At 48.3% G+C, this 27,303-nt stretch overlaps 1 protein-coding gene across 2 annotated transcripts in view; it reads left to right on the top strand.

Moving 5' to 3' along the window:
* ANKDD1B (ankyrin repeat and death domain containing 1B) overlaps positions 1-27,303 on the top strand; it is a 679,018-nt gene that overhangs the window by 469,001 nt on the left and 182,714 nt on the right. For both annotated transcript variants that reach the window (XM_069627461.1, XM_069627462.1), the window contains one exon: positions 4,081-4,179. In XM_069627461.1, coding sequence (XP_069483562.1) covers positions 4,081-4,179 — 99 coding nt within the window. The remainder of the gene's footprint in view (positions 1-4,080; positions 4,180-27,303) is intronic.

Here is a 27,303-nt window from a genome sequence, read left to right as displayed (position 1 = left end):
TTACTGGTGACACCCTTGGCAAAGTTATTTAACTCTATTGTGGGGGAGGGCATGGTGCCTCCAATGTTTCTTCAGGCTTTGATAATGGTTATCCCAAAGCCGGGGAAGGATATGGCTGACCGTGGTTCATACAGGCCGATCTCCCTGCTCAACGTAGACACAAACATTTTTGCTAGAGTACTGGCGTCCCGTTTAGAATCCTGTCTGCCCAATTTGATCCATCCAGACCAGGCGGGCTTCGTAATACACAGGCAGGGCACTGACAACATGCGAAGGACACTCCATGTCCTTAAGCCCCCCGAGGTGAGGGAGGCTGAGGCGCTGCTGCTGGCGTTCGATGCAGAGAATGCTTTTGACACAGTGAACTGGGCCGTCATGGGGGAGGTCCTCTCGACCATAGGTATGGGCCCGAAATGGAAGGGATGGATAGCAGCTCTATGCTGGGGTCCAACGGCTAGGGTGGTGGTCAACGGGAGTGTCTAACAAGCCTTCCCGCTACAGCGGGGCACGCAACAAGGATGTCCGTTCACCCCACTGCTTTATGCATTTGTAATGGAAACATGGGCAGCAGGGATTAGGGAAAAGGAGGAAATAAGGGGAGTCTCACTAGGGGGAGTTGAGTGCAAGGTTAGCCTCTTCGCAGTTGATGCCCTGCTATATATCAGAAAACCAGAGCAATCGCCCCCCCCGAACTCCTTCGCACCCTCTCTTAGAGAGCCTGGCACGATATGGGGAACTATCTGGCTTTAAAATTAATATGGGGAAATCGATGGCCTATGAAGTAGGGGGGCTCTCCGAGACAGAGAAGGCATATACTGTGAGGTTGCCATTTCAGGTACGAGAGGACTGTTTCCATTATCTAGCGATACAGTTAACATGGCACTATGGTGATCTTTTCCCTGGAAACTTACTGCCATTATGGGCAACAGTGAAAAGGGATATGGAGAGGTAGGCGAGGTTGGGACTATTGTGGATGGCGCGCTTAAATTGTATTAAGATGGTGGTGCTACCTACATTTCTATTCTTATTCCAAATGCTCCCTTGGTGATCCCGCCATCCTTTCTCGCCGAAGTGAAGAGGGCAATGCTGAAATTCCTATGGGCTGGGTCAAAACACAGGGTAGCATATAGGACGCTGATATTACCAAAAGAGGAAGTGGGTGTCGGCCTCCCGGATCTCAAGACTTACTACAAGGTGACTCAGCTCAGGATCCTGGTTGACCACTTAGACCCGCTCCCTGATAAGCAATGGGTACAGATGGATAACGCTATCCTGGCCCCGGTCTCCCTAGGCGAGTGGCTGTGGGGGCCTAGTTCTCACATCCCGAAGAGGGTGCTACTTCACCCGGTTTTGGAGGTCATATGGACCATTTGGAAGGAGGAAGGGGAGAACAGGTGGCTAACTACTTGGCTGTCGCCTTTGAGTTATATTTGGGCCCCTCCCCTGGGGGATAGGATTGAGGAACCGTTGGCATTCCAGCCCTGGTACGAGGCAGGGTTCAGTAGAGCTGGGCAAATTTGGGACGGGGGTGTCTTCATTGTGCTAAACCAGTTGGAGGGGGCTCTGGGCCTGACAAAGCTGTCGCCATTCCGGTACCTGCAGCTGAAAGGGGCACTGCTGTAAACCCGTTGTGGCAGAACTGACAGGTTTTGAGCGGCTCCTGATAACGTGGAGAGGCTCCAAGGGACTTATCGCCGGGCTATACAGGGCGATCCTACTGGCGGAACCCAGGGACCCACTCGTGGCCAGGGTCAAATGGGGTCATGATTTAGGGAAGGACATTGGTGATGCATTATGGGCGCTGATGTGCAGGAGGGTGGCACGCTCTACGATCTCCCTGCAATACAGGCATCAGGCCCTGCAGCTGATACAGAGATGGCAAAACCCGCCAGCTGTAAGAGCAAAGATGTGCAAGGGATATGACCCTCACTGCTGGAATTGCCACTGGGAGAAGGGGGACTAAGTCCACATGTGGTGGTGTTATCCTGAGGTACAACTATATTGGAGGGAGGTCTTAACGTGGATAAAAGGGGTGGACGGGATCCAGAGAGAGTTCTCGCCATGGCTCCTCCTCTTTGGGGTATGGCTGGAGGAAGAAACTGAGCAGCAACAGGGGCACATGCTGCAGATCATGCTGGTGGCAGTAAGATGTTGCCTAGCCCAGGGCTGGAAAAATCCATGCATTCCGGTGGAAAAGGGAATGGGTGGCCAAGATCAGAACAATATACGATACGGAATACTTCACACACATTTTGGATGAGTCCGGGTCCACCATCGAGGGCCTATGGCTTCCCTTATTTGAGAAGTATGGAAGATGAGGGGGAAGTGGGAAGTAGACCCTGAGGAGAAAGGTTCGTGATGATCTTATCGGTTATGACAAAGCTATGTTTTACCTGACATTCTGGACGTTTACAGGGGAAATGTGATCCACTGAGAATTGGTTGAAATGCAGGCCTAGGGCCCTCGAAATGTCTGTTCGGAGAACCTGGTTTGTAACTCTTGGAGTCCACTAATGCATGGGGGGTGGTTGGGTGGGAGGGAAACAGGCATGGCGAGGGTAGCTACGGGGGTTGGCTTTGGAGGAGATGTCTTACGATTGTTTGTAATGCAATATTTGAAATATCAATGAAGGTTAATTTTGCAAAAATTCCTCCTGTAATTTGCCTTGTTCCTCCTGTATAAAATAAATAAATAAAGGGGAGAGGACCTATGCAGGGTACAGCTTAAAACAGAAAAGTAGCAGGAAGGGCACCAGAAAAAAGGTGTTGTATGGATTTGGAGTGGTGGTGAGGAATGAGCCATACAGGGGGCAGCATTGGGACAGCGAGAGGGAGGGAAAGGCAACAGAAACAGTGCCCGGCAGATGACCTACGCAGACATTGAGGGGCAGCGTTGACCACTGGCATGGCAGGGAAGTTGAGATTTCAGGCTGGGACCAGTGGATGATGACCAGTGGAGGGTAAGTAAGGGAGGTGAGCGGTGGGCATTTTGGGGGGCTGTGTTGGTAGGGGCAGGGTAGACAATCAGTGGATGGTGAAGTATGGGGGTTGAAACCCCCTTTTAGAGAAGCCACAAAGGGTGAGGAGCAGCTGATACACAGCTAGGAAGAAGGAAGCTTGGGACTTGAGCTGCCATTAAGGAGTGGATTCCAAAGTGAAATGGGCAGGTTGCAGCGGGTGGAATGGGAGGGGATAAATGAAGGGTCAGTGGGCTGGATACAGCAGATTGGGATTGAGGAGCTAAGATTTGGCCGAAACACATGCATTCTGCATTTTCCATCATTGAATACATTCTTCTCTGCTATTTCCTTTAGCCCAAAACCTGCATCTTCAGGTTCTACCGTCTAGTGGATATTTCTGTCATATCTATTCAGTGCCTCTTAACAATTGAAATACAAAATGCTTTCCTGAGGTATACTCAACTTCAGAATAATGACCAAGGACGGTTCTACTCTTTGACCATAGTCTGACTGGTAGCAGATATTGTTTTTTCTGAAGTTTCCTCCAAAAGCACATCTGTATTTGATGCAGCTGTAGCTAAAGATCTCCTGACGACTGGACCTTCAGTCTTCCCATTACTATCCAACGTATGGTGTTGTTTCCTAACTAACCCCAGGTACCTCAGACAAATTATATTCACTCTCACCTTAAGCCAGTGAATAAACATCCCCTCTCTAACAAACCTCCCAAATAGCGGCATGCAATTCCTAAATGACACGTTACTCCTTCATAGAAAAATCACCAAATAGCTAACATGTTTTAGCTTGCAACAAAATACGAAAGAACATTTGCTTGCGAACAAGCTCCAGAAATGCAATTTATTCCTGAAACCATCTATCGTTTCTGAGAACAACAATCCAAACTGGTGAATTGTTATTTTAAGAAGACTTACACATGTTTTAGGAATAATCTGTGATGTGTGTGGCTCTGTCAAACAGACAGAGCTAATTATTTTTCCCAAATAACGCAACTAGGTTCCAACAAGGCTCTAAGGCGTCCACTTCCTATTGTATATGTGTGTCTGCTTTTGTAAACCTAGGCAGCTCGACAAATCTCTACCTTTTTCTTCTTTTTGCTACAGAGACTGCAGACCCCGCTCCATCTGGCGGCCGATCTTCGGAATGTTGAGCTGGTGGAAATGCTGCTGAAGGCCGGCTGTGACCTGTATGCTTTGGATAAGGTATCAGACAATTGACGATGTTATGCCAGATTTATAAATTTAGCTTGGACCATTGCAGGACCTTTGACCCAACTACCGATAGGTCAGCGCCTGTTTACCGACATTTCATAAAGGGCACCTTTATCACTATTGGTAAATGTAAACCACGCCAGAATGCAATAGCCAAAGGGACAGATTGAAGCAGATCTGTAGTATCCCTTCACGAGGTAGCTTTCTATGTGAGCTTCTGTAGCATCATGGCGCTGGAATAGCATCATGGTAGTTCACTGTTTTCTATTGTGGACCGTCTTACGATGCAGGGCCATTTCAATGTACTCTCTTCAATGTAGGTTGAATAGACAAAGTCAATTTGGCTACATGGACCCCTGAGTGATCCCACCTTTTCCCATCTCCTAGTCTTCCTTCAGCGTCCTGACCTGCTGCCAGTCAGGATGCGCCATCCTCCTCTAGTTTCCCAGCCTGCTTTCAGAGGTATTTGTAGCCCAACCCCATCAGTGTCTACCCTACCTCATCAATTCTGTCCTGCTCCCGTCCAGTGATTCACCCACCCGCCAGTCTGTGCTGTCCAGCCCTATCTGCTTCAGTGCCAGTCCCTGCTCTCACAACATATGATATATGATATGATCGGTTATTTATAACGCGCTTAATACCCAGAGGTTTCTAAGAGCGGACCCGGGGATTGAACCTGTGGTGCTCCGTGTCGCCTTGCTTCCAAGGCGAGCACGTTGCCCCTGAGCTATCCTCCCGAATCATAACCCTCACAAACTGCTTTTCCCGATGAGTATGCAGACATGGGGCCTCATTACAAATCAGGCGGTCCGGAAATAACGGTGGCGATAAACCCGCCGCCACCGTTGTTTCCGGACCGCCTGATCCTGACTCCTGCAGGCGGGAGGTGATGTTCCCGCCAGGTTGGACCTGGCGGGTTTAACACCGCCCGCCTGCAGGCGGACGAGGAAACACCGGCAGCATTACGAGATGCTGCCGGTGTTTCCATGATCCCCATTGGACTCAATAGGAATGGGGATTAACACCATTCCGCCTCCGTGATTCCCGGAAAACCGGGGTTGTAATGCCCCGGTAATTCCGGGAATCACGGAGGCGGAATGGTAATACGAGCCCAGCGGTAACCAGGTGGGTTTACCGCCTCGGTTACCGCCGGACTTGTAATGAGGCCCATAGTGTCTCGAAGGACCCTAGCCAAAAGGTACAAGGGTAATGGCCCAAAATGTCACCCTCATAATTGCAAGGGCTGAAATTTCGGACTTTTTTTTTTAAACACCCATCTTACACCACATATATATGTGGGGGGGGCAGTATGTGATGTTATAGTAATATGAGGGGATGCGGGGGTCTCCCCCGCACGTCATTTTCAGCAGTCGCAATGATCACGGTCCCAGTGATCACATAGATCCGGTACAAGTCTCACTAATTCACAGCATGGCAATGATCTTTTACGGCAATAGCCGGATCTATGTGATCACTGTGTGCCCTGTAATTTCAAAGATGAAAATGTCGAATACGAAAACGGTGGCGCGCAGTGATCACATAGATCATACATTTCTGCATTCCCTCTACCCACTACTCTCCAAACCTTACTTACCCTTTGTCTGCTCACTTACCTTCTCGCCAGTGCCTCGACTCGCCGGTCAACCCTGCAACGGAAGCCTCCTGTCTCAAAAGTGGGTAGGGACTTCCATTGCAGGGTCCTTTTTCCGTTTTTTTTTTTCAATTCTTCTTTTTCCGCCGCAATATCCCCCATGCATGCAGGGGACTCCCCCGCTACCCCTGACCTCATTATACCTTAAAAAGACGGTATAGTGGGGTCCCTCTGCCCTTGTTCGGTATTATGGGATTCATGATTTTTGTTTCAGCCGAATGCGCACTAATAGCTTATTCATGATTTTATTTTCGCTATTTTATGGTAATACCCAATAGCTTTACACTAATAGATGGCCTTCCACGTCTACTCAGGTGTAGCGGTTGCTAAGCCCTGGGCACTAAGCCGGAGTGATAAAAACACTATTGTGAAGGTGACGAACGGGTGAACGAAGAGAATGGAGGAGGCACCCCGATAACCGGGGCAGGGGCCGTCCTCCTTCCGCTCTCTCGTCCCTCCCCCCACAGGGGCAGGGGAGAGGGCGGCAAGGTGAACAGAGGAAAGGGCGGCAAGGTGAACAGAGGAAAGGGCGCCAAAAAGCCCGCAAAAGCCCGCGAAGGGTAAGAAAGGAAGAAGGAGGAGCTTGGGCTACATAAGCGGCGGGCGCCCGGCACAGGAGCACTTGCAGCTCTTCCAGCAGCCGGGCGCCCGCCAAAAATCGGAGGATTTCGTTTTCAAGAAGGATGTTCGTTTTGCCTTTCCTGTTCGTGTTGCGGTGACCATGTGAGGAGGTTCGTGTGGTCGCAGTGAAGGAAGGGGTCCGGTACTGGAAGTTCCAGAGGTTCCAGAGAAGGTGTTGGCCAGTTCAGGAGAGAGGAGATCGTAGATTACTCAGCGTTAACAAGGAAAGAGGTAAATAGCCAGGCATGTAGGGGTTGCGTTTCGTGCAGATTAATTGCACGGGGGCGGGCGTAGGAAATTAAGGATGCGTGCAGAGAGGGCCGCATCTGCAGTCACCTACTGCTATGCACTCCAGGGAACTGGGGTGGGGGTGAGGCCGGAAGCTATGAATGGCGTTCTTTGGAATGCACCAACATCGAGTTGGGAGGTACACCCGGCATATGTCGAGGTGGACTTTGCGAGACATTTTATTATAAAAGCCGGTAAAAGGATGCCTGAATGCGTGGCTTGCTTTCATCATATGTGGTCCAATCGAGAGCTAGGAAACGGTCACGGAAACGCGTTTCCATGCGACCCATTGTGCAAAGTTGAATTAAGGGGAAAATGTTGGCTGCTAAGCAGGGGAGGCGTTCGCAAATGTGGGTGTACGCCGTCGTGGGTTTGTTATTTTCGAATGGAATGCATTAAAAATGTTTAAGTAAGTTCAAGGAAACTACTAAATTATAACGGAGCAGTCACCAGGCGGGGTGAAATGGTATCTATGCGTTACAAGTGTCACCTTGGTATTGTATTTAGGCAGGGTGGTGACCATAGCAGGCTTTGTGGTAGTGAACGGCAGTGGCCTAGAGGTTAAGTGCTTGCATGGCTGCTCTGTGGGTAGGCAGCCACAATGGAGCAGCGCGTCACAAAGGGTGATGTGGGGTCACAAATAAAAATAAAAAATAAATAAATAAAATAAAATGGGCGAGAGGAAGATAGTCTGCCAAGTACAGTGCGTTTATGTATAACAGCGCGATGCGGGCAAAAAAAAAAAAAAATGCATTTGCTTGGGGATGTTTTCTATGCACGAGGGTGATGTCGGTCACAAGCGAGATAAAGGGGCAAAAGGAAGATAGTCGGCCAAAGACAGTTGCTAGCAGGCGTTTATACATCATGGCACGAGGCAGGCTCAAATAAGGCATTTGATTGGCACATTAGGATGACGGCCGGAAGGACGTTTAGTTGTAGCGGGTACCTTTAATGGGCCAAGATAATTGCCAGAAGGTGGGTGGATGTTGTTCAAGAGTATGAACTACAGCAGAGCTTGCGTTGCATTCTGGTTGTTGAAGTGTAGGTCGCAAAGTATGCCTTTGGTGTCGGGTTACGTCCGGCAGCTGGTGGTAGGATTAAATTATCAAATATTGTCTTTGGTTGTCAGACTAGAGGGTAGTCAAGTGCCCAGCGCAAGCTGCATTTCGGTAACATGGGACGATTCGTTGGGGAGCATGCTATTAAGAAACACTTGCCAGAAAAGGGGTATGATGGCAGATGATAGTATGTGGTAGCAGAGCATGCAGGGCATGCTGGGTTTTTGAAGTACAAAATTCACAGGGCGCCAAGTTTGCGGGGTTGGGTCTGCGAAGGCGCAGGGGCGTCCGGCTCGGGCTGCATTACGGTAACATTTAGCGATTGCCGAGGAGCATGCTTAGTAAGAAAGAATTGCCGGAATATGGGCGGATGTTAGACAATAGTAAGAGCTACGGCGTACTTGCGGGGCATGCTGGTTTTTGGAAGGTACTTTTAATATAGCGCCTGTTTGGCGCGGTGCATTTCGGTAACATTTACCGATTGTTTGAGGAACAGGCTTATTAAGAAATAACTGCCAGAAATATGGTCAGATGTCGAACAATATTAAAATCTGCGGTAGAACCTACGAGGGCAGGCTGGTTTGGGGAAGACTCTTTTCATATAGCGCCTTTGTGTTGCAGAGCAGTTCGTTAACAGTTAGCGATTGTTTAAGGAACATGCTTACTAAGGAATAGTGGGCAGAAAAGGGCTCAGATGTGAGACAATATTATGATCTGCGGCAGAACTTGTGGGGCATGCTGGGTTTTGGAAGCTACTTTGCAGATAGCACCTTTTTGTTGCGGTGCATTTCCGTAAGATTTAGCGACTGTTTGAGGGACTTGCTTATTAAGAAATAAATGCCAGAAATGTGGTCAGATGTCAGACAATATTAGACCTGCGGCAGAACTCGCGGGGCATGCTGGTTGTTGGAAGGTACGTCTCATATAGCGCCCCTGTTGCTGCGGGGCAGGGTCTGCAAAGGCACGCGGGGTACGGCTCTTTGGGCATTGCTCCATGGTTTACGGTGACCATAGCCAAGCATCCCCCTCGTCCAAGAGGGAGTTGCCGGAATAGCGGAACTGGGTCCTGCCGCGTTTCACATAAGTTGCGCGGATGGCGGTATGGTCTTATGCAGGTTTTCACAGGTTTAGATGGGGGATGGCTATGGGGCATTGAGGTGCCGACGGCATGCGTGATGCTAGGTCAGGAAAAAGAACCAGGGTTCTGCTAATTGCGGTACTGTCGGGACGGTGGGGTCTTCTGGCTGTGGCTCCTGTACTTCTATCCGGGCCTACGGGCACAAGGCCAGGGGCTTCACCCCCCACTCCCCCCTAGCAACGCCTCTGGCTGCCAGTGGAAAGGAGCCCATGGTGGCAAAGGGCTATTCCCCGGGTTGAATAATAACGAAAGGGGAGTTGTTTGACACCAGGAGGAGGCAAAGCCGGTCAAGTGGCACAGCAAGTAGAGCACTCACTTTGACATCAGGTTCGAATCACGGCGGGGCCAAAACTCAGCCTTTCATCCTTCCAGGATCGATAAATGAGCACCGCACACCGTGGGTAATAATAAGCAGCGCTCTGATACCCGAAGGTTCGTAGCACTATAGGAAGGCTAAAGTATTATTCGAGTGTACATCTAAAAGATTCTTCTTTTTTGTGGCAATATTGTGCAGTGTCACTACTGGTTCACAGAAGGCAGGTTAATAATGTGCAGTAAGGCAGAAGCATTATGTTGGGAGGTACCCAGGACAGCTCGGTTTGTCCAGTAGGATGCGTAAACAGGTATTTGAGTTGGAGGTTTCCCACGGGGGAGCGGCCCGGGGTTAAGAATGTGGCCGCTGACTCTCCTTCTCGTTTACAGTGGGGAAAGTTCCGGGAAAATCATCCAGAGGCAAGCACAAGGATGACACCCCTCCAGACACAATGGTGGTATTGGTTGGGGAGATCTGAGCTCGCTGAGCGACACAGCACTAGCACCAGGCACAATGCTGAGATATAGAGGGTGCTGGGAGCAATTCATGGCCTTTCAAAGCAACATCTTGCCCGAGAGTGAGAAGGAAAGGCCAGTGCGGGCCTTTGCGGGATGGTGTTGGCACCAAGGAAGGTCCAGGTCTTGGGTGGCTTACCACCTAGCAGCAGTGGCGCATTTCTATAAATTGGGGGGCAGGCCCGGGCCCACCAAAGAGCATTACATTGTTATGGCAATGAGGGGCTGGGCCAAACAGACGACAGTTAAACCCGACGAGAGGCGGCCCATAGATGTGGGGAAGTTGCACGAATTGATCAGGAGTTTGGTGGTGGTGTGTAGGGATGATTATGAAAAGGCATTGTGCGCAGCAGCCTTCTCACTGGCAATTTTGGGGCCTTAAGGGTGAGCGAGCTGGTGCCTGCCAACAAGATGGGTAAAAGCGTAAGTTTCCTTAGGAGCTGTGATATAGGGGTACAAGGAGAGAGGTTATACATATTTATGAGGAGACCCAAGACCGATCAGACGGGGAAAGGCAGAAGCATTGTGTTAGGGGGTACACGGGACAGTCCGGTTTGTCCAGTAGGAGGCGTAAGCAAGTATTTGAGTTGGAGGATTCACACGGGGGAGGAGGCCCCTTTTCTAGTACATAACGATGGGTCAGCGTTAAGTCTGTTTCAGTTTAAAAAGGTGTTGGACATGACGCTGGTGGAGGCAGGGTTCTCGAAAGGAGTTTAGGGGACGCATTCCTTCAGGATAGGGGCAGCCACATTGGCGGCAGGGATGGGTCTGGGAGCAGAGGCAATCAAGCAGATTGGTGCTGGAGGTCTGGTTGTTGTAAGCGGTAGGTCAGGCCTGGAGAAAAAAAAAAAAAAAGGTTCTTCCCTCCTATCTCCTCGCAATAGCATCGAAGAAGGGAAGGCGACGGTCCACCTGGGTGGTGAGCCATTCCTTTTGTGTCAAGGGCCAGGGCAAGCTGGACAGCCAAGCAGGAGGTGTTGACCGCCGGGGAATTCAGGGTGCAGTGGCACGGAGTGCCGGGTATGAAAGGGGCACAGCTACAGGGGCACGTGCGCAGACTCCTGAGGGAACATCGGAGGCCCGACGTATTGGTGGTGCACCTCGGGGGCAATGACTTGGCTGGTCTGGGGAGGGGGATCTTGCTCAAGGAAATGATGTCTTCTTTACAGGAGCTATCGGTGGTAATGGGAGAAACTGAAATCGTGTGGTCAGAAATCATTTCGAGACACGAATGGAGGGGAGCTGAGAGTCAGGCAGCCGTGGAGAATTCAAGAAGGAAGTTGAATTGGGCCATTTCTAAGTTTTGCAAAGGGAGAGGCTTTCAGCATATCAGACATGGTTTGATCAACTTGAAAAACAGGGAATACTACTTGAAAGATGGAGTGCATTTGTCGGAGCAAGGAATGGATTTGTTTTTCTGGAATATCTGCACAAAATGACTGGAGTTATAAGCCCGGAAAGGGGGGAGCCACGGTGGGCGGTAACCCACCTTTGGCGTGGCGGGTTGTGGCAACCTAGGATAAGACAAAGACTCCAAATGAGCCATTGCTAAACCGGAAGGGGCTTCGCCCATTCTAGACAGCGCCTCCTGGGAGCCTAAACGGCGGGGGTATCTGGCAGTAGCAATTGGGGCTCAGCTTCCCCCCCAACAAACGGCGCTCCCCCAGTCCGCAAAGACCTGCAGGGGCAGGCAGTTTCTCAGGCTCGAAGGCCTTGGGGGAGTTGTGCCTGCAATTCAACATGGAGGTAAAGGGGGAAGCAGGACGAGGAGCAGTCGCCACACCTTTTGGATCTAATTTTAATACCTGTTTGCAGTGGTTATGTACATGTAAAAATAAATCTGCGGCCTTGTTATGCCAAAACAAAAGAAATGTCTCATGAAGCACCTTACTGGAGGGGAAAGGAAAGGGGCTTGCAAATGAGAAATGTTTGATACAAATGGCATAGCTAATTGACAAATGCCCAGGTTATAGTAAGATGTGTTTGCAAGAAATAGAGGGTGCATACAAAAGTGCAAACCGGAAGTATACCTAATGGATGCCACTGACGAACAGACAGCCTGCGAGGGCAATGCCGTGTGCCAGCAGTCGGCTGAATGTTAGTTTGCAGTTCTACCAGCTAAACATTCCATGCAAGGTTCAGGCTCCTAAAGAAGAGTGGCCACTCAACGCCAAGGACACCAGAGTGGAGCAGATACTTGCCCACCTCTCTTCACCTCTGGATACATCCTCGAGTACACTAAGGCAGGGGCCACACAAGGGGCACTCCACTCTGTGCACACACTTCCTGGTGTTATTGCGAGTGTCTGCTGCTAACAGAGGACATAACGGATGCTTAGGGATCAGAATGGCGGCGACAACACCTTTAGATCACATGTCTTGTATAAAGATTACTGAACCATTGTTATTTCTCCCTTTTCTGTTGCTCGCTCCCCTGCCATCCCCTTCAATAATGTTTACGGCTGCTTAGCACACTGCAGTATGAAGGACACACACACAGTCATTAGCTGTGTCCAAAATCAAAAGGGCAAGCGTATGGCATTCAAAAGCACTAAACATACATATAACAGGTGTTATTCTTACCGAATGCATTGCCATTCAATGCTTTGACTTCAGAAGGATAAGACACCGAGTCTCCCCCACCGTGTTCGAGGTACGGGACACACACACACATTCCAGCAGCATATGCTCAACACACTGAGTTACCTTGAAGCCAACCAACACATTGCACCATGTTACTCTGGTGCCACATCTCATTTACAGAAAGCTGTACTGATGCTCTGTAGCGTGGCGTCAAGACCATCCCAAGGAATGCCCTATCAGGTGCCAGCAAAGACACTACGACCAACACTACTCCCAACCAACATGTACACGTTTCTATAAAATACACCATTCCATCTGCGCTTGTGCCATGTGAACAATCTGAGTTTATTGTGACCAGATAGTTATACTCTTGCCCTCATCAAAATAACAATAATTATGCTTTAGCAGACACGTGTTTCGACCCTCACAGGGTCTTTTTCATGGCTGTACAATGGCAAGTCTGTCTAATACATGTTACATATAACTTCGAACGTTGCCACCAGTCTCTACATTGATAAAAGTAAATACAATAAAAACAAAATGATTTCTCAAAAATAAAAGAAAAGCCAAAAAGAGATAAGGAGAGGTGACAAGAGAAGGGAGAGAAGAAAAATGTGGAACACAATGAGGAGATATGAAAGAAAATAATTATATATATATATATATATATATATATATATATATATATATATATCAGAAAGTATACTGTCTTTGCCAAAGTGAATGTAAGACACTCCTTCACCACTTCTCAATCTGACATGGGCACTTATTATTCTTAGTATTACTATTGTCAGCATTGAGGCTAAAGATGACAGTGTTCCAACCATATGTTGGCATAATATGCATATATGGGTGTTGGGGTTCAACCGCTAAGCAGTGCCAAAGTCGCTTTGTGCCAGGATAATTAGTGGTTCATTACCTCCAGTGGGACTGATATGAATAACTGACAGCAATGTGCTGTATGGTCTTTTTTGGTAGAAGAAAGACCGAACGGGTACGTCTGGTATGGATCATTGATGGCCTCTAATCCTATGAATGCAATGTCTGTTTCAAAATGTGAGGCAGGAGATCATTGTTCTAATGTATCGCTGTGAGGTCTCTGTCAGTATGTCATTGGCTAAGAGAATCCCCCCGCAGTTTCTTGTGTGAAATGTTTTAAAGTAATATAAGAAATGCAATGGAAAAGTGCACTGCACCTCACCTGATAATAGTTAAATGTTAAAGGTACTTATACAGCACACCGTCACCAACGGAAGTGGTCCCCAGGCGCTCTGGGTGTGTATAGCTCATGTCCTTACCATTTATTGGCCTGTATTTGCGAGTTCTCTTAACAAATATATGCGCACAGGAATTGGTGTTTCACGATACTCACCAAAATGTGTGAGGCAATTATTTGTCATCTAAAGAAATCATGTTGCGCTTTTGCTCTGTAAATTCTACAAGAGAGTAGATCATCTGATCAAAATATATTCTCATATGTATAATAATTTGAGGGCTTGCACCCCTTGAAACAACTTATCAACTATTGTCCTGCGTACCCTCGTTCAATATATCGGATGCTTTGTTACGAGCACCCTGCCTCACTCAGTTTAACGCGTGTTTTCACAGTGGACGCCATGTTGAAAACTGTTTAAATATATAAAGTGACGTCACACGCTTACAGCTCAGGAAGTCTTCATTCTATTAAAGACAAGGAGGCGAGCATTATGCTTTACTTTCTTTAATACTGCCACAACAGCTTTTCAATTTATCACTTTTAAACTTCAACATTTGCGCTTTTTTCCCTTCCAGAACTAAAAAATAGCCGATCTGAGGTTTAAAAGTTCCCCCTCTAGAGTTTACTTCTTTAAGTTCCATTTAAACTAAAACTCCCATGCACCTCCAGGAGTGTAGTAGTTCTGACCCTATCCCATGCTCCAATCCGGTGATAGGTCATCCTATAAGAACCCTGAGTCCCAGGTCCTTTCCTCTTTCTTTGCCTTGGAGATCTTCCGTAGCGAATTCAACCCTGTTATGAACGGTCAACAATAAAACTTCCAACATAACTGTGAACAGAGTTCTTGAAACAGAACTGCCAGGGACGTCATTTCACCAAAATGCCAGGGGCAGCGAAAGTGACATCACACAACCCTTGACCCCTGGTGACATCACAGGAAGTGATGTCATTTGACCCCACCCCAAAGTGATATCGCGGGATGCGATGGAACACGACCTTTCACCCGTTGACGAAACAGGAAGTGATATCACATAGCATTGTACACTACAAAAAATATGGTTACGATATTGCTATAATGTGATGTACATTTCATACAAGAATGGATCGCCATATGTATTGTTAAGATCAGTGTATATAGGCCCATATTACCAAATTACTGTGAATGCAAGCAGACGTCCATGACCAAATGATAATGATGTGTTATTATATAGCACTTACGCTTAAGCGCTTTATATAGAAAAAATATGCACCTAATATCACCCAACCTGTGTTGGTACTCATTTATCAACCTCAGAAGGATGGAAGGCTGAGTTCAGGTGTTTAAGAACAGACTAAATCAGTGACTCACCCCCTGAAGTGTGCCTGAAATAAACCTTTAATGAGTCTAGCAAATATTGTATAGAATTCCAGAAAGACACATTATTTGGTATTTCTAATCTTTCTTATTTAGGGTCAGTGCTGAAAGTGTTAGACTTGTATCACTCCTTTTCTTCTTTTTTTAAGGGGCTTTAACAAGAAAGCCAGCCACTCCAGAACTAAAGAGCCACAATCGTCCACAGGCCATGAGCTTACATTACAAAAAAAAAAAAAACTTTTTTTTCTCTTTTTTTTCTTTCTTTTTCTAGAGGTCGCAAGGGAGACCTCAGAGGTTACAGTTGCGACCTCTGGCGACCCCCAAATGACGTCCCTGAGAACTGCCCTGAATCCCTGAGCGAAGTAGCAGTGTTTGCCATGATGTTTCACTGTCTGCAATCAGGCTGCTTTCCGGTCATCTCCTAGGAACAAAACGGATAAATACTCATAAGGGTGGGTGACAAGACAAAGTTGAACATTTGATAGATGCATCATAAGATCCTCTTTTGTCTTTTCTGGGTGGGATATAATGCTCGCCTCCTTGTCTTTAATAGAATGAAGACTTCCTGAGCTGTAAGCGTGGGCAATCTTTATTCTATGACAAGACAGGAGGCTTGCATTATGCTTGTTCAAAGCTAACCACCACCCTATTCGTTAAGTCTGACACTGGCTTTAAATAAAATGTCTTAAACATAGACTCAGAGGACCAATCGGCCGCTTTCATTATATCCTGCAGCGGCACCCCTGCTGAAAAGGCCCTAGAAGCCATCGTGCCCCAAGCTGAATGCGCACCAAACTGGGACAAGTCTATGCCTGCCCATTGCATCACTTCGCGCACCCATCTCGCAATTGTCGCTGTTGCTACTGCATGATAAGGTTTCCTACGTGCTATTAGCAATTGTGTTACGCCTCGTGGCCTCAACTGCGCTGTAGCAGTCTTGTAATCTTTGATACATTGTGCTACACATAGTTTTTTATTTTCTGTAAAATAGGGATATGAGATCACTCGAGAATCTGATTTTGTTCGCTTAGCTATGGTAAAGGCTACCCCTTCTGGATGCAATATTTTCCTGTGTATCTCTAGTGCTTTAACATTGGATACTCTTCTGCATGACGTGAGACACAACAACATTGCCAGTTTGCCTGAGAGTTGTGATCGGGATAGATCTCTATTGTCTGGCCATCTAAGAAACAGTTGGAAAACTTCTTTTACACCCATAACGTTGAATACTTTGGCTCTGGGGGTTTTCTCAACTTCATTCCTCTCAACAGTTGAAGAACTGCGGGGTGTTCTCCTATGGAGTTGCCTTCTACTTGATCATGTCCGGCAGAGATCGCGGACCGCAGCACTCCTATTGTTCTAAAGGCGCTGCCTTCTTGAAACTTCAGTGCTAAAAAGTTTAATAACTGCACTACAGGGGCAGAAATGGGATCCAAACTATTGTCTGTGCACCAGCGGGCCCAGCTCTTCCATGCCGCGTTATATCTCCTGATGATGGAAGGCGCCCAGGAATCTCTGATGCAGTTTGCAGCAGGTTGCGAAATGCCTGGCAACTCCCACTTTCTCCTGAAACCTTGCAGACTACCAACTGTAATGTGCCCATTGTTATGAGCGGGTGAACCCTGCCGACTGGGTCTAGCAGAAGGTCCGGTTGCTGGGGAACTATTCTCGGAAAATCCGTAGAAAGTTCCATCACTACTGGAAACCAGGGCTGAGATTTCCAGAGGGGGAGTACTATTATTAGGTCTGCTTGCTCCCTGCGAACCTTCGCTAACACTCTCGTGATCATGAGAAACAGATGGAAAGCATAATTCAGCTCTCCGTTCCATGGTTGGAGAAAAGCATCCATGCCAGCTGCACCCAGGTCTATTCTCCAACTGTAATATATCTGAGTCTGCGCGTTCAGTCTGGACGCAAATAGATCTATGGGCCTCATTACACGGTAGGCGGTGAGCCATGGTGCTATTAGCGCCATGGCTCATGCCGGTAAAATACCGGCACCGCCTTGGCGGAAAGTGGATTTACCGTCCCATTTCAAGGTTGAAGGGGCGGTAAATCCCCTTTCCGCCATTGCCCTTCCCCATTCCCATTTCTGCCCCATAGGGCTCTATGGAAATGGGGAAGGCGCTAATTACGCCACCGCAATTTTGCGGTGCCGTAATTAGCTCCGAGGTCCCTTAGCGGGTTGGTTTTTAACGCCTGCAATAAGCAGGCGTTAAAGCACCAACCCGCTAAGGGACCTCGTAGTAAGGCGGTAAGGGTTAACGGTCACCGTTGCCATTAACGGTGACCGTTAACCCTTACCGCCGTCCGTGTAATGAGGCCCTATGTGTACCGGGCCCCAGAGGTCCTGTAATTTCTTGAACACGCTTGGGTGTAGTTTCCAATCGCTGGAGTCTACAAGATATCGTGAGTTCCAATCTGCTACCTTGTTCAGCGTCCCTGGCAGATAATCTGCTCTGACTGCGATCTGATTCTGCAGGCAGTAATGCCAGAAGTCTTTTGCTAATTCTACTAGCATTCTTGACTTTGTTCCCCCTAGTTTGTTGATATATCGTACTGCCGAGATTTTGTCTATTTTGAGCAGTACGCAACATCGTACTTTGTCTTTTGTAAAGTCTTGTACAGCAAAAGAGCCTGCTAATAGTTCTAGACAGTTTATGTGCATTTTTAGTTCTTCTTCTGACCACTTTCCTCCTGTCTCTACGTTCTCGCACCTGGCTCCCCACCCGGATCTGCTCGCGTCCCATTCTATAACGATGTCTGGAGTGTCTCCAAAGATTGCTCGGCCATTCCAGGCTTCCATGTTGTAGAGCCACCAGTGGAGTTCTGAGATTGCTTCCTGGTCCAGGGTTACTAGCTGGTGGTAACCTAGCCCTCCTTGTAGATGCTTCATTTTGAGCCTCTGTAACGCTCGATAATGGAGCGGACCTGGAAAGATTGCTTGAATCGAGGCTGCTAGAAGACCTACTACTCTCGCTAGAACTCAAAGGGATATAGTCCTCTTCGCTATGACTATTCTGAGCTCCTTCTTTATCGCTTTCACTTTGTGATGTGGAAGCTCGAGGGTCGCCTTGACTGTATCTATACTGAAACCTAGGAACTCTATGTGTTGGACTGGTACTAGCTGGGATTTGTCCAAGTTCACCAATAATCCTAGAGACATCAAGAGCGTGAATATCCATTGCACGTTCTTGGATAGTGTCAATTTGTCTGAGCCCATGACGAGAATGTCGTCTAGGTAGACGATTATGCGAATACCTCTCTCCCTTATGGCCGCTGCTACGGGCTTCATCAGTTTGGTGAAGGCCCAGGGCGCTGACGCTAGGCCGAACGGAAGGCACGTGAAACACTATGTCTCTCCTTCCCATAGAAATCACAGATATTTCCGAAACTCTTGCGCTATCGGGATTGTCAGGTAAGCATCTTTGAGATCTAATCATGCTAACCAGTCCCCCGATCGGAGGAGATCTCGAAGTAGATGGATACCCTCCATCTTGAAGTGATTTTTTTTTTTTTAATTTCTTTATTGGTTTTTAACAAGGTGTAACAAACAATCAACGGTTCATCATTGCAATGTGCTTAATTCCAAAAAGGAACAACATTCCCCTTCCATCCCACCCCTCGCCCCTCCCTCCGGGACCACAGTTGAATCCTCTGTCCTCTCTGGGCCGTCTGACGGGCCGGGGCTACCTATACTGTCCGAGGCATTGTCTGGCGCCGCGGGGTGGAGCAGTGGTACAGTTAACGCTACCCAACGGAGTAGTTCCTCGCTGGAGTCCAGCCTCTGTACCTGAATTGCTGTTTCCCATGCAGCAGTCTCAGCGGCTATCCATCTTTTGAGATCTCCCCACCAAAGGGCCTCACTCAGGCCTCTGGCGCTTTTCCATCCCATGGCTATGCGTCTTTTTGCCGTTATGTATATCAAGTCTCGAAGTTTGTTTAAGGGCTTGTTCTTGCTGCTTTGCCTGTATCTTCCCAATATGCAGGCTGCCGGTTCGTGAACTTCCACTTCGATCTCCGCGTTTGCCACCCTTTCCCTCACTTGGGCCCAAAAACCTTGAATCACCGGACAGCCCCAGAACATATGGGTCATTCCCACCTTCGGCTCGTTGCATTTGGGGCATGTCTGGATTGCAGTCCCCTTGAACCTTGATATGGCTTCGGGTGTAAGATAGGCCCTATTGGTGATGTATAGTTGGATGTGTTGTAGACTGGCATTTCTAGAGATTTTCTTGTGATAATGGGTTATTGCCTCCCATGCTTTGTCTTCGAATTCCAGGCCTAGTTCAGTCTCCCACCTCCCCCTGCTTTTGAGTTCGTTCCCGGTCGTACCCAGCATCAAGGCTTTGTATATTCTGGAGGTTTCATAGCCTCCTTCAGCGGTGTCTAACATTGTCTCAATGATCTCGTTCTCTATGACCTGGTCGGCAGCCTCCGGCCATCTGTTCCTATAGCCTGTATCACTGCTCTGTGGAGCAAAAACTGGCCTGTGGGTATGCCTGTGGCTTTGGTAAGTTCAGTGAATGACATAAGCTCCTGTTCCTGAGTAAGGTCTCCCAGTACTGCCACACCGCAGGGTTCCCACTGGGCACACATTTCTATTTGGCCCCATGAAAGTTTTGGCATGATTGCCTCGATGGGAATCTGCGGGGAGAGCGGGTCTGTTGCCCCCACTGTTCTGCAGGCCCTTTTCTAGAGCTGGGTCCCTAGCTTAACCAGGTATGGATAATGTCGCAGGGCCTCCTTCTCGACCCATAGTAAGTCTCGGAGTAACAGTCGGGGCAGGGATGGTTGGAGGAGTCGAGTGTCTGTGGTGGTCTCATCGGCCATCCATTGTATCACATGCCTCAGGTGGCTTTCCAGGTAGTATAGCTCAAAGTTAAGGACTTTCAATCCACCCCTCTCGTATGGTCTTTGGAGAATTTCCAGCGCTACCCTATGCCTACCTCCCTACCATAGGAATCCCCTACAGAGTTTGTTAATGTCTCTGAAGAATGGAGGGGGGATGTTAAAGGGGACGTTGGTGAAATAGGTTAGTAATCTGGGGAGCGCCACCATCTTGAGGAGACCCGCCCGCCCAGCCACCGAGAGAGGGAGCTTACCCCAAAATTCCATAGATTAAGTCAAGCTTATTGTGCCGAATGTTCAACTCGATCCCCCCTTGCGCCCGCTCACCTCCGGGGTGCTGGTCTGACTTCAGTCCTCCCAGCTTTCTCCTCGGCGTCCCTCGGCGGGGCCAGCAGCAGGCGCGCCCGCGTTCGAGCGGCTCACCCACTTCGGGTAGGTCCTCCGGGATCGGAGCGATCGAGGCCCGCTCAAGCTCACCGGCGCACTGTGTCAGTTCGCCGATTCGTGGCAGCTCTGCATAGTGGCAACCCCAGCAACGTCTGCGTGCTCTAGCCCCTCCAGGGAATCAGTGCGCGGGAGCCACCATCTTGGCTTCTGGTGCGGCAGTTCGCAGCTCGCGGGGAACAATACTTGCAGGCTCTCCCTGACGTGGGAAAAGGATCTCTGGGTTTCAGGATGGGATACGCAACAAGTGGTGTGGCTCGCAGGGTCCGAGGATGCCTTCGAGCCCAAGAAAAACAGCTTATCAGTGGCACATCAAGCAGAGCTCACGGGAGACCCGACTTCTCACCATGGCGGTTAGCCACGCCCCCCATCTTGAAGTGATTGTACACAATCCATTCGTTAAGGTTCTTTAGATTTATGACCGGTCGTACTTTGTCACCCCTGTGTACTAGGAATATATTGCTGAGTAAACCTGGTGCTCCTCGTGTATCTTTCTCTATAGCGTTTTTGTCTACCAAATTGAAAATCTCGTTGTGTAGCAATGTTGCCTCCTTTCGGGACACTTGAATGGAATGAGGTTTTGTTTTCTGAATAGGGTCCCCTACAAAATCTAGTCGCAGTCCCTCTACTGCTTGCAGCACCCATGCATCGCGTGATAACGCTCGCCAAGCGCACAAAAATTGGAGAGTTCTCCCTCCAACGCGTACAATCCTTGCACTCACCTCCTGAGGCATTGCGTTGCCGGTAGGAGCCTCTACCTCTTCGATTTCTGGGAAATCTGGATCTCATAGGGAAGAATGCGTCTTGCTGTTTCCCTTCCCAGTTTTGGGTGCGCAGCCCTTCAGGTCTGCGTTGGTAATTAAACCGACCGGACGTACGACCCCTGTAACGTCCGGTCCCAGAAAAAACTTGAGTGGGGAAGATTTTCTTAATCGAGCTTTGCGCTCTTTCCAGCGCTGAATAAGTGCCCACGAACTGTGACATTTCTTTAGCAAATGCCTCGCCAAAGAGCAGGCCTTTGGCTCCTTCTCTTGCTTTGTAAGAGGCCAAATCGCTTAGCTTATTGTCAATCTTTAAAAGCACTCCCCTCTTTCTCTCTGAGGACAGAGCACAGTTCGCGTTCCCCATAATACAGACGGCTCTTTGCGCCCATTTGGCTAGGGCGTAGGCGTCTACTGGGGTTCCAGTGTCATGAGCCTTTTCTGCCAGGTCCATTATTTTTGCTAATGGGCCAGCAATATCGAGGAGCTCATCTTGGCATCCTCGCCAGGCGCTGTCTATGCTTTACGTATATCTCTTGCACTCTTTGTGACAAAAGTAACCATCTTGGGGTCTAGTTCAGGTGTCTCTGCCAGTTTCCCTGGCAAATCTGGTCTAGAGCACTCTGAACGCATACGCGATCTTACTTCCCTATCCAGAGGCTTTCGTATATGCTGAGCCATATAGGCGGCAACTCTAGGCGACAGAACCCATTCAGAGGATTTAGGGTGTCTGATAGCTTCTGGATCAAACATATCTGCTGTACCGCCTGGCTCCTGAGCATCCAACTCCTCCTCGTACACGACACAAGCCCTCAAATTGGCGAAAGGTTTCACAACCTTCCACTGCGGCTGGACGAAACAAACAACCGAATGTTGAACAGTACCTTAAATGGAGAAGAAGCTGTAGCTGCGGCAGACATTCCTGGCAGTTCCAGCAGGCTCACGGTTCCTGAATCGAATGTCGGACTGACACGAAGTAGGAAGACTGGAGGGTCCTGCACTACCCAGGGAAGAAACCAGCAGCAGAGCAAAGCAACAAATAAAAGGTGCGCTCCTTAAAACCCAAGCAGGGTCCGACCTTCCTGGCTATCCGGCCCACTGTAGCTCTGTACAGTGAATTCGACCAGAAGAGGAGGTCCTGGCTTGGAGTTTGGGTGAACTGGTTGGTCCCACCAGCTCAAGGGAAGAAGATTCTTGGAAGATCCTCTCTGTTGTTGGAGTCTGAAGATTCGGACCTGCAGCAGGGCTTCACCGGGCGGTTCAGTCATGGTAGGGGTCCTATTCTGTCAGCTCCTCTTTGGTTTTCTCATTCCAGTGGCGACTCTGCTCTTTCAGACCCAGACACCTGCTTTTTATGCAGTTTTCCCACCATTCACTCAGCCTGGCTGTCAATCACACAGCAGGGTGGCTGTCCTGGCGGGGACAGTCACCCAGCCAATCAAACAGGAGTGCGACTTGTGTTACCAAGGGAACCCATGGCAGGGGTCCTAAAACCCCTCCCTCACATCCTGCCTACCCAGACTTTCAGGCGCCTAAAGGAGGGCTTCTGTGCAGAAGCCCGTGAAAAGACGGTGAACAAAGGAACCAAACCTGGTTTGGCGTGTAGAGACGAACACGAGAAATACTTTTCCAAAAAGAAATGGCGACTAAACCCAGCCGGGACAATATTAAAAACAATATGGTCAAGTGGGTTGAAGTTTGAGGCTACCAAGATAGCCTAAAACAATACCATGGTTATTTAAGATAACCGCGGTAGGAAAAATAGGGTAGTTACTACTGCCACCAGCCAAGTCTTAATTGAAAGGGAGCAAAACAATGCTCCAAGGGAAGCAGACAAAAAGGGATAAGTATTAACCCTTTCCAGTACTCCATGTAAGATGGTGTGTACTGGGTCTGTGGATTTAAAAGAAAGAGACTAGTAAAGTTAATGGCAACTTTACATGTTCTGGGGGACAATAGTCAGCCCAGAAAATGGAGTCTGAGCTGGGAAGTCTAAAAGACAACCCTGTGTCACTGCACTGAGGGTGCTGTGTAACACATAGTAAAAAGATGATGCCTGTGGAGTAGGTGAGGCTTCACAGTCCATGAACACAAAAATGTTAAATACACACAGCAAAACACATGTAAGAGTGGGAAAAAAAGGCTCACACTCTTACCAGATGAAAAAAATAAATCAGAGAAATCCAGCAAAGCTGCTGAGGGACTCACTATGTAAGGGAAATTACCATACTTGAGAATTCTCCCTAATACTCCCCCCCCAGACTAAGGGACAGGAATATTTAATCCACTCCTGGATGAATCTCTACTTCTAGTCGGTTAAAAACATCCTACAGAGACCATCAGAATTTTGATGGTGACATCCTGCTCTGTGCGCAATGGTGAAATCAAACCCTTGCAGGCAGATTGACCATCTCAGAAGTTTTTGGTTCTCCCCTTTCATTTGCATTAACCATCTCAAGGTTTGGTGGTCGGTTTGAATCACAAAGGTAGATCCATACAAGTATGGTCTAAACTTCTTCAAAGACCACACAATGGCAAAACATTCACGCTCCATGGTTGCCCACCTTGTTTCTGGTTCCTTCAATTTCCTACTGATGAAGCAAATGGAGTGTTCCCTAACTTTCTCATCCAGGGAAATTCATTAGGGAATTTTGGAGAGGAGACCACATTCAAGGGAGAAGCTATCGTCCCATAGTTCTCTATAAAATTCCTGTAGTACCCAGTGAGACCTAGGAAAGCTCTCACTTGGGTGTAGTAGTAGTAGTGGTGGCCCAGTTTTGCACAGCATGTACTTTGCTGGGCAATGGCCTTATCTCACCCCCTCCTACCACATGACCAAGGTAGACCACTTTGCTCTGACCAATCTGACATTTACTTGCCTTTATGGTCAGATGGGCCCACCCAAGAGCCTGCAAAACATATCCTAAGTGATCAATATGTTCTTTCCATGTAAGGCTGAACACTGCAATGTCATCCAAGTATGCCATGCAGAAGTCCTCCATCCCATTCAGAACTTGATTGACCATCCATTGGAATGTAGCAGCTGCATTCTTTAATCCAAAAGGCATAACCTTAAACTGGTAGAGGCCTGCTGGGGTTAAGAATGCATTTTTCTCCTTGGCATGGTTTGTCAGGGCTATTTGCCAATAGCCTGAAGTGAGATCAAATGTACTGAGGTACCTGGCTGAACCAAGTCTATCTACCAGCTCATCTGTCCTTGGCAAAGGATGGGCATCAGTCCTAGTGACTGCATTTAGAGCTCTATGGTCCAGAATCTCAACTCCTTGGAGCCTGCTCCGGTACTAGAACATCTGGGCTAGGCCATGAACTTGTAGAGGGCTCTATAACCCCGAGAACAAGCATCTTGTTGACCTCTCCTTTGATGTGGGATCTCACATGTTCTGACATTCTGTAACCTCTGCTTTTCACAGGTAAACAGTCACCAGTGAGAATATCATGCTGGCCCCAAGGGGTCAAGCCTGGTGAAAGTGCAAACAGGGAGGCAAACTGATTCAACAGAATTTTGCACTCCTCCTGTTGTTCAGAAGTCAGCTGAGAAGAGAGATGAACTCCTTCTATTTTCTCATCCAAAGGTTGGCCCCCGAGGAGGTCAGGTAGAGGTTCACTTTCTTCCTCCTCTTGAGCTGAAGCTAGAAGCAAAGCTCCCACTTCTAGTCTCGAGACATATGCCTTCAAACAGTTGGTGTGAACGACTCTGGGAGCCTCCTTAGGTCTGCCTAAGTCCACAAAATAGTTCACCTCTCCAAGTTTGCCCACAACCTTGGAGGGTCCTATCCATTTGTCCTGCAAGGCCCTCTGCCTTGTTGACACCATACCTAATACAAGCTGGTCTTGAGTAAACTCAACCATGCTGGCCTTCTGGTCATGCCAATGTTTGACCAGAGCCTGACCTGCTTTCCAGTTATCACTAGCTTCTGCCATCATGTGTGACATTCTCCTCCAGAGACCTATCACATAATCAGTCACTCTTACTGTTGTGGGGGAAGGAGCACTCTCCAACCCCACCTTAATCAGGGCCAAAGGACCTCTGACTGGATGGCCATAGAGAAGCTCAAAGGGACTGTAACCAACTCCCTCCTGAGGGACTTCTCTATAAGCAAAGAGAAGGCATGGCAGTAGAATGTCCCACTTTCTTCTAAGGGTTCCTCTAAAGCACCTATCATGCTCTTCATAGTACGATTAAACCTCTCTACCAGTCCATTTGTCTGTGGATGGTAGGCTGTAGAGAACTTGTAAGTGATACCACAGTTTTTCCACATGGTTTGCTTGTAGTGGGACATAAAATAGGATCCCTTGTTAGATATCACTTCCTTAGGAAACCCTACTCTGGTACAAATACCAAGTAGAGCCTTAGCCACAGCCTGAGCCGTAACAGTTCTCAAAGGTATAGCTTCTGGATATCTTGTAGCATGGTCTACTACAACCAGGATAAACCTGTTCCCTGAAGTTGTGGGAGGGTCAAGGGGACCAACAATGTCAATGCCCACCCTCTCAAAAGGAACTCCCACCACTGGGAGAGGCACCAGGGGTGCCACATTCTTGGCTCCGCTCTTGCCAGAGGTTTGGCAAGTGTGACAGCTCCTACAGAATTTGTCGACTTCTGCACCCATGTTAGGCCAGTAGAAGTAGAGGGAGAGCCTTTCCTAGGTCTTCTTTAAGCTCAAGTGACCAGCCTTAAGCTCAAGTGACCAGCCAAAGGTATCTCATGGGCTAACTGTAGGAACTGGAGTCTATTGGCAAGGGGCACTACAATTCATTTGCAGTCCCCAGGGATAGACTCAGTCAGTTCACTGTAGAAGAGGCCATCTTCCCAGCTTAACCTGTGCTTCCCAACTTCTTGCTCATCAAGTTGGTTAGCAGCCTGTTGTCAAAGACCTTCAAGAGTAGGACACTCTCTCTGTCCTCTGCTGAAGTCTGCCCTGTTGGGTCAACCTTCTACCAGTAAAGATTGCAGCTCATGATGGTCAACAGGGTCAAGATCTCCAACTAAGACAGTGTTTTCTTCCAGATCTGATTCCTCAGAAACTGGCTCAACCACACAAGGTTGCACCTCACACTCTGCCTCAGCAGGTGGAGGAATCACAGGTGTGACTTTGGACAATCTTGGGAATGTCCTTGTTGGTAGCACAGAGGTGCTGTCTGACTTTTTCCTTAAGGTCTTGGGTTTCCCCTTTGCCTCATTCTTTTTTAAATAGCAGTGAGCAACTAATGTGGAGTGGGAGTGATAGGTTTCTCTATCACCTCCTCTGGAGAGCCTCTCAAGGTCCCCTCCCTTGCAGGCCTGGTGAGCTCCTGTCTCCTTTTACTGGGAGGCCTGGGGGTGCTTGACACAGCTCCAAGAGTTTTCAGGTCATTACCCAACAGGACTCTCCCAGACACTTCACTCTGCACACTCACAGGTAGTTTGACAGTCATATAATTACACTGGATGAGAGCTGGTAACTGGGGAAGCATTTGCACAGGGCCTCCAGCTAACTTGGTGAGGCGTTTGGGTGCCTTAGCAACATCCTCCACCTTGAAAAATGATTCATCCACCACAGTTATGCTGGCTCCAGTGTATCTGATGGCAGGGGTCTCCTGGCCATTCACAAGAACACTATCTTTATAATACTCTTTAGTATTATCTGGGATGGAATTATAGACACCTAAATTGTGTTGTTCCCACAAGCCCAAGGACACTAAAGAAACAGTAGCTGAGACTCTCATGGGGTCATCAGCCAGTAGGTGAAAGTTTCCACTGGCCATATGTACTTCTTCCTCTGGGGAGAAGGCTAAGGAGACAGTGTGGACCCCTGAAGGTTTATCCTTACATCTGGGATCCCCTTTCACATGGTCAGTTGACCCACACGCATAACATTTCCCAAATGTCTTAATGAATGTGGGTTTGTTCTGACCTCCATCTGGTTTGGGTCTAGATGGTGCACTAGCCTGATTTGGTTTCCCATGGGGTTTACCCTTATGTTGCTGTTTGTGGCCCTCTTTTGGATTGGAGGTATTATAATTCTCTTTGTTATCTTTCTTTTGCTGCTTTCCCTCATCCTTCTTCTGAGTTGCCCCAGAATCCTTGTGAGTAGCCCTGCTGTTGACAACCCACAAGTCAGCAGTCTTAGCTAACTTCTTTGGATCTATCTCCTTAGAATCAGCCAAGTGCTGTCTGAGCTCAGGAGAGCAGGCATCATAAATTGACTCCAACATAACAAGATTCCTCATACGTTCATAAGTGTTCACTCTGTAAGCCTTAACCCAAGCATCTACTTTTTTCAAACATTCACATACCCAGTTAGCCCAAGGGGTACCATTGT

This window comes from Ambystoma mexicanum, chromosome 6p, assembly GCF_040938575.1.
Source record: "Ambystoma mexicanum isolate Mex_15411 chromosome 6p, UKY_AmexF1_1, whole genome shotgun sequence".
Classification (NCBI taxonomy): domain Eukaryota; kingdom Metazoa; phylum Chordata; class Amphibia; order Caudata; family Ambystomatidae; genus Ambystoma; species Ambystoma mexicanum.
This window is presented reverse-complemented; position numbering and strand designations above follow the sequence as displayed.